Here is an 8,212-nt window from a genome sequence, read left to right on the forward strand (position 1 = left end):
TTTTATAAAATAAATTTTTATAATGTATTTATGAAAAAAAATAATTATCAAAATATTAAAAATATTTATTTTCCTTTATGATTTATTCTTAAGAATATATATTTATAAATATATATAACAAAAATTAAGAAACAAATCAATCAAAGAATTTCTTTATATTCTTTATTTTTTGAAATCAATTGACATTAAAAATATCGTAAAAAGATAACAGCTCATATATCAATTGAAAATTTTTTCCAATATATTAAAAATTAAAAATAATATTGAATTAAAAAAACAAAATAAAATTATAAAACAAAAGTAAAAAAAATTTTTTAATCAAATTATATAAACAAGTATGTATGTTATGTAAATATTTATAATTTTCATAAAATTTTAATAAAATGTTATAAAAATAATAATCTTTAAATTTGAATACATATTATCTATATCATTACGATTAATCGAAATATTGTATTGTATCATGAAATATCTGACGAAATTTTCATGATTTTTTTGCATTAATTCCATTATTTTTGAAAGAAATAACTTTTCAATTAATGTTTATATATTCTTTACTTTATCTCAAAATCTCAAAATTCACTTATTTTTATTTTCACAGAATGTGGTAATAATCGATCCTCCATCAAAATGTTGCACTCTCGAGTGTCCAGCTGCTGGTACTGGAAATGGCAAGGTGTACCAGTTCGATGCTGCCTTCAATCCCGAGGCTAGCACCGAGTCAGTCTACGATAATGTCGGCTCTGTCATTGTAGAAGCTGTCCTAGATGGCTATAATGGCACCGTATTTGCTTATGGACAAACAGGTTGCGGGAAATCGCACACGATGCGAGGATTCATCGAACGCACTTTGGATCACATTTTTGAGGCAACATCGACAGCCAGTGCGGAAATGAGATATCTAGCTTTACTCAGTTATTTGGAAATTTACAACGAACGATTAAGAGATCTTTTACAAGATGGGATGAGCAATATGTTGACTTTGAAGGAAGATCCCAATCGTGGAACATACGTAGCTGGTGGTTTAAAGGAAATTACGGTAAAGGATGCGGCGGAATGTGCTCGATTGGTTGAACAGGGTGATAGAAGAAGAGCTGCTGCGGCTACTAAAATGAATGCAGCTAGTTCTAGAAGTCACGCTGTACTGACTTTATCTTTGGAAACATTAGCTATTAACGAAGAAGATAGTAAAGCTGAGAATACAGTGAAAAGAGGAAGACTTCATCTGGTGGATCTAGCTGGATCTGAAAGACAGGCTAGGACTGGAGCTACTGGGGATAGATTAAAAGAAGCAGCCAGTATTAATTTAAGCCTATCTGCTTTAGGAAATGTGATCAGTGCTTTGGCTGCTGGTCATGGAAGACATGTGCCATATAGGTATGTTAAAAATTTATTAGCTATAAATTAGAAATTTTTATAATACATTCATTCAAAAAATTAAGAGATTCGTTAAATTTTGAAATTTTCAAAAATTATTAATTTTCGAACTAATTTCGTGAAAAATTAATATATAAAAATCTATCTAAATCCATCTTAAAAAATGACTTTTACTTTCATATTTCTGAATTAGATTTTTGTAAAGAGCTTTTTATTAAAAAATAAAAAGTTAAAAATAATAAAACTTTTTTTTCAAAATTCAAATAATTTCATAAACTTTAAAAAATATTTCTCGTAATTTATTTTAAAATAACCGCTAAAAAGATAATTTATTATTTCGCTTTTTATTTTTGTATTTTAGTTTTGTAATTAAACGTATAGATATATTAGAACAAATGTATAAATATATTGGAATAATTATCAATTATAAAATTATCAAATTTTAAAATTCCTTTTCCAGAGATAGTAAATTGACAAGACTATTAAGGGATAGCCTTGGTGGAAACGCAAGAACGTTAATGATAGCCTGTATAAGTCCAAGTGATGTGGATGCAGAGGAGACATTGAGTACCTTACGGTATGCAGCTAGAGCTCGATGCATCAAAAATAAACCTGTAATCAATGAAGATCCAAAAGATGCATTATTAAGACAGTATCAATTAGAATTGCAACGTTTAAGGAAATTACTTGAGATAGGTGATCATTCGTTAATAAAAGAACCTTTTATTAAGCAAGAAATTGACGATGAAAAAATGATCAAGCAAAAAGAATACGCGGAAGAAATGGAAAAATTGAAAAAACAATGTGAACATTCGAATTTATCTGCTCAAAAACTTCGAAAAGAATTGAAGGCTTTGAAGATTTGTAATGGAACTGGTACTGTTGATAACACGAGTTTAAAACTTGTTTCTCAGCAACCAATGGACGAACAGGACTTAGAACGCGAGGAAAGGCGAAGGAAGAAACGAGAAACTGCTATGCAAGAAGTGCTGAAAAGGTTGGAGAAATTAACTATCGGAGGAGAAGAGCAAGGTAATACGGAATTGCAAAGGCGAAGGGAGAAAAGGAGAAAAAAACTCGAAACTCTTGCTTCGGCACTCGAAACGAGTGCTCAGGAAGGAAATGGATGCGTCTTCCAAGTCTATGGTCAGCTTAGGTTAGTAATGAAAGGAAAAGATATTTAGATAAATATATAGAAATAATTTTTTAAAAATTTTCTTTTAAATATAAAATGTATTATGTAATTCCATATACATTTCGTAACATATTTTTATATAAATTTTCGATTTTTTGTATAAGTTCTCATTTAAATATCTATTATTGTTTTATTAAATAAAAAAAGTAGGCAAATATAAAAATTGATAAGTTGAAAAAAAAATTATATGTAAAAAAAATTAATGATGACCTAAAAAAGAACAAATATCATTACAAATATATTTCTGAAAATTAAAATTATATCATTATAATAAAAAATATTTTAATTTTGATATAATTGATATAATTTTGATTCACTAATAAGAAAATAATTGTAATCATAGAGAAATATTAATAAATTATTCGGAATTTTCTAAGAGAAGAAAATACATATTCACATAAAAGATTATTCATTAATTAATGAATATTTTCATATTACATTATTCAAAACAATATAATAATCTCATTTGAAATTATATTTTTTAATTACATTTTCATATTTAGATCCACAGAAGATGCTTTGAAACGTATGGCAAAACGAGTGAAACAATTAGAAATGGAAGCAGCAGATCTTCAAGCTTCTTGGGATGCGGAGCGACGCGATCTTCTACGCAGAGAGCTTCTCATATCTCAAATATGCGACGCGATGGTTCCTCATCTTCGACCCGGATGTCCATTTCGAGATGTTACTGCTGTCAGATCTGCAGCTACTTGGTGCGATGAGTTGAATCGTTGGAGGCTACCGGATGTATCGCCGCATATTTCCCTTCCTCCAGCATCGTTAATACCTAAAGATAATATACAATATAATATATTGTCTTCCAAATCTGATCTCAACAATAATAATAATAATAGCAAAGATAATGAGAATGAAATTGAAAATGAAGCTAATAATGAGGAGAATAATGAACAAGAAGAGATTAAAAAACCGGATATCGTCGATACATACTTTCGACGAAATAGAATCGACAAATTGTTAGCTCATGTCAGGGAAGCAAAAACTTTTGGTGAGCATGATATAATATAAATGTATATAATGGAATTTAAAAATCGAAAATATTATCAAAAATAATCATTAAAAATTTCTAACTAAATTTTAAATTTAGTATATGAATTGTTGAAGAATTTTTGGAATTAAAAATACATGTATTTTAAAAATTATTTTTAAATTGTATGCACGTATAATTTTTGATTAATATACAGTTACATTTAAATTATCAATTATTTGTTTCAAATATAATTCTTAATTTAAACTATTATCAATATATAATAATATAAATAATAAGATAATAAATATTTATTAAAAATAATTTATTATAATAATATATAATCTTATATAAAATATTTTTATATATGTATAAATTATATGTGTATAATATAAATTAGAAATTATTTTTAGAAAGGATATATTAAAGTTACATATTGATCAAAAATTTTTAATGAATACTGTTTGAATAGAGAAATTTTGTAGGTGAAAGTTGGATTGTTATAGTAAAATCATGTAGCAAAATGCAAAATTCATTGCTTGAGAATTTAAAATTTGCAAGTTAATTTAATTAACTTAATTAATTTGCAAGTTGAAAGTTCAAAGTTTAAAGATCTATCAATGTAAACATATAATTTATATGTTTATATATCTATTAATATAAAATATATAGAAACATAACAACTAATTTTTTGGAAAAATTAAAAAAATTATAATTTATTAAATTTTAAATATAATACAAAAATTAGTTTTTTTCACATCAATAAAAATAAGAAAAATCAAACCAACAAAATTAAAAATGTTTATTTAAGTTTTTCTCACAATAATTTCTTGAGAATACATTGTTTTTAAATTTTTCTCTATTGCAAAATTAAAATAATTATACGTTATAAGGATTATAAATTCAACATAATTATATTACAGAACTCGGCAGCAGATTGAGTAAATCAGGCGGTTCCGAGGACATCATTCCGCTTGGAGGCAATCATCTTCAACTGAATGCGTTGAATTTGCAAACTAGTGCGCAAATGATAAGTGATTTGAATAGTTACAGACCTAGTCAACGTTTATCGACTGGACGAATTAGTCGACCAGGTTGGATGTTGGAAGAAAATTCAACAAATAAAATTTCTTTTGTCAATCAGACGATAAAACGAAATCCGCCGCGAATTTTGGAAGCTTTGCCCTTGTATCCACAAGGTACAAATGGCATCTTTAAAAACAAATCCATCTCAGAGAAGATATCTGATAAACTTTCGTCGAGATTCATTCACAACGAAGTGAATGATAATCATTCAACATTAATTGAACATGCTCGTTCCCCTATGTATTGAAATTAAAAGTGCAAAAGCGATGATAATCGGGGACAACGGACTGGGATGATATCGTGAGAGACTGTGATTAAGGTTGGTTACAGTTCATTTAAAATCAATTGATTATTTAATCAATTGATTAATAATATTCAAATTCAATATTTAATGTATCCTCAATTTTTGAATTTCTCTTTTTATATTATATATGAATTCTTTCAATTTTTTTTTTGAATTAATCTTTTTTTTATTATAATTCACTTATTTAAATATTAGATATTTTTACTTCATTTTAACCTTTATATATTTAACAACTTTTATATTTAACTTTTATAATTTTTATCTGGTTTTTATTATATATAAAAAACTTTTAGCATATTTTAGCTTTCATGTTTTTATTTATATATATTTTAATTTACTATGAGATACATAATTAATGAAAAATTTATGCAATAGACTTCGAATGTAGTAATATCTCAGAAAATATTTTTTTTATGTGTTTCACAATAGAGAAAATCTTGAGCTGTTAACTAATCTTGGACAGGTTTTAATTTTAACATATTAAGTGAATGATATTCATTTAACGAATATGATATGCATAATTATCGTATCAGATTATATATTAACATATATGTTAGTATTTTTAAAGCATTTACAAATACAATCATATTTTAATAAAATAAACTATTTTAATATATATTATAGATAATAACAATTAATATTTTAAAATTAATAACAATTTATATCTCAAAATTAATAGTAATTTACATCTATAAATGATGTAAATTAATTTTACATACATATCATTATATATGATGATATTACACATGATTTAGATTCTTGATAAAAAAATAATTATATGCATGTAAATATATTTTAAATTATTATTCTGCAAATTATTTCAATTCATTCATAATAAGAATGATCTAATAACTAATTAACAATAAATTTTTTACGACATAAAAATTATCATCATTTGAAAATTCTTAGTATATTATATATTCTTCTAGTATATTTAGTTTATTTAGTTTTAATGAAAATTTCATTAACTTGATTTCATAAAATTTCATGAATTTTTTATAAAAAATTGATCGATTTGATTTTCAACAATTTATTAATATGTATTAAATATTTTATAATTATAATTACATACAATAATTATATATAATGATGATTTTACATATCTATCGTTAAAAGTTTAATTATGAAAAATCTGATAAAAGTTACACAAAGTGTCGTAATATTTCCAAGTTATACAGTTGTAAGATAATATTTTTCAAGGACTTCTAAAATATATTTAGATAAAACCGGTTCTATACACAATTTGCCAATTAATTTCAGTTCACAAATATTTAGTCATGAAAAAAACAGTAAAAATTAATTTTATCAATATTTTTTTACAGGAAACAGCTTTTAAAACTTGTGTCAACACAATGGAATAAATGTTCTGCCAGTTTTCGTACTTGGACAACATAGATCGCGTGTGAATTGCTTTTCGTTATAAGAAGATAGCTATTTAATGAATAGTTCTTGATCTCCAATGTTTCTTAACGCTTATTTAATTATATTGTTCCATAGAAGTTCAAAAATATTTTTAAAACATAGAACTTCGAAAATTATTATCCTGAATCAAGATATCAAAGATTTATTTTTTCTTATTTTTAAAATATTACTTTATTTTGTATATATTCAGAGATTAATAGTTGATATTATATAATTTTGATTTATCTTTTTGCATGGAAAAATTTTTTATTTTAAATTAAATATTATTGAAAAATATAATTTAAAAATAATAATAAAAGTTAAAATTAAAAAAAATATTAGAGAAAAAGGCAAAAATTATGCATTAATCATATATATCTGATTGAGATTTGTAATATATTGAATTAAATAAATATATATATTAAATTTACTTAATCTCTTATCTATAAAAGTAAAGAATATTCTTATAATTATTATGAAATATTTTAATATTACATTTTACATTAAGATTATTATAATTTAGAATATTTCTTAACAAAAAAATTATACAAAAATTGAGTAATTGAACAAGTGAAATTGTATAAATTCAAAATTATATTTTAATCTAAATATTTTTAATGATAGTACAAATTCTTACAAAATTATCATAGTTGGTGATCAATTTCTAAAAAATATACTATAATTATTCAATTTGTAAAATATACACACTTTATTATATATCTTGAAAATTACAAAATAATATTTATTTTCCATTTTTATATAAAAAAATGTTCAATTATGATTATATTATATGCAATCGTTGAGTTGTCAATCAATTACATTAATATTTAAAAGAATTTAATTAAATAATTGAAATCAGTATATTAGATGTAAATATACTTTCTACATTTCTAAAATTTACTCTATGAATCCGTGTGCGAAGTTTATGTAATCCAACATACTTTTTAGGAAAATCTAATTATGAAAAAAGAAAAGAGTTATAATGAAACAGAATTTCCAAATCGGATGAAATTAACGATGAGGTAAAAAAAGAGGAATTTTAAAGATAGTCGCGCAATGGCGAAAAGCAATAATCACAGTTGCCTGACGATGGTTCGTTGAAATATTTTTCGAATGTTGTTAGTTTGTGCTACACCGATTTATCGTTTCACAATAAAATTCATTGCGAAATGTTCGTCTTTCTCGGGAGAGAATTCAGATATACGAACTGCGGCGTTTCACCTGACACATGCGCCATTAAAAAAGTGCCAGAGAAAGGATCAATCTCGTAAAAGTGTATTTACTGACCGATCCGCATCATAGTAGTATGAAATTTTTGTACATAGAGAATTGTTTAATTTTTATGCGATTATGAATAAAAAAATGTGAAACACAAAAAACAATTATATAATAGAATGGAAATATAATTTTTATTTTTCATGATTATTTTTTTATTTTTTAGAATAATTCTTGGAATATTTATTTTTTTTTAAAAATTTATATTTTGTATTACAAAGTCTGATTTAATTCAATAATTTTATAATTTTTTATAATTCTATTAAATGTATAAATTAATTTAATTAAATTAAATTTAAAAAAATTCAAAATTTTTCATATTTTTTTTCATATATATTGTTTTTTCTCTTAATATAGTGCTCTTTTTTTAAAAAATAAACTTTATAATAAAATGTATACAAACAATAAAATAATGTTCAATCAATTTTATAGAAAAAATAATTGATCATTTTATTTTTTAACATCATCATTTTAAATTTTGAGACAATAATAATAATAATTTAATTAAATTCTTTTAAATATTAATGTAATTTTTTTAATATTTAAAAATTTACAAATGTAATTAAGAATATATGTATATGATAAAATT

General features: G+C 23.8%; 1 protein-coding gene across 1 annotated transcript in view; it reads left to right on the forward strand.

Annotated features, from left to right (window-relative positions):
- The window catches only part of LOC102672625 (osmotic avoidance abnormal protein 3-like), a 12,332-nt gene extending 5,670 nt beyond the window's left edge, over positions 1-6,662 (forward strand). The window contains 5 exon segments of the mRNA XM_031512214.1: positions 602-1,377; positions 1,838-2,533; positions 3,076-3,578; positions 4,481-4,962; positions 6,270-6,662. Of these exon segments, the coding sequence (XP_031368074.1) occupies positions 602-1,377; positions 1,838-2,533; positions 3,076-3,578; positions 4,481-4,890 (2,385 nt within the window). The 3' untranslated portion in view covers positions 4,891-4,962; positions 6,270-6,662.
- The last annotated feature ends 1,550 nt before the right edge of the window (positions 6,663-8,212 follow it).

This window comes from Apis dorsata, unplaced genomic scaffold (assembly GCF_000469605.1).
Source record: "Apis dorsata unplaced genomic scaffold, Apis dorsata 1.3 scaffold_400, whole genome shotgun sequence".
In the NCBI taxonomy this organism is placed as follows: Eukaryota; Metazoa; Arthropoda; class Insecta; order Hymenoptera; family Apidae; genus Apis; species Apis dorsata.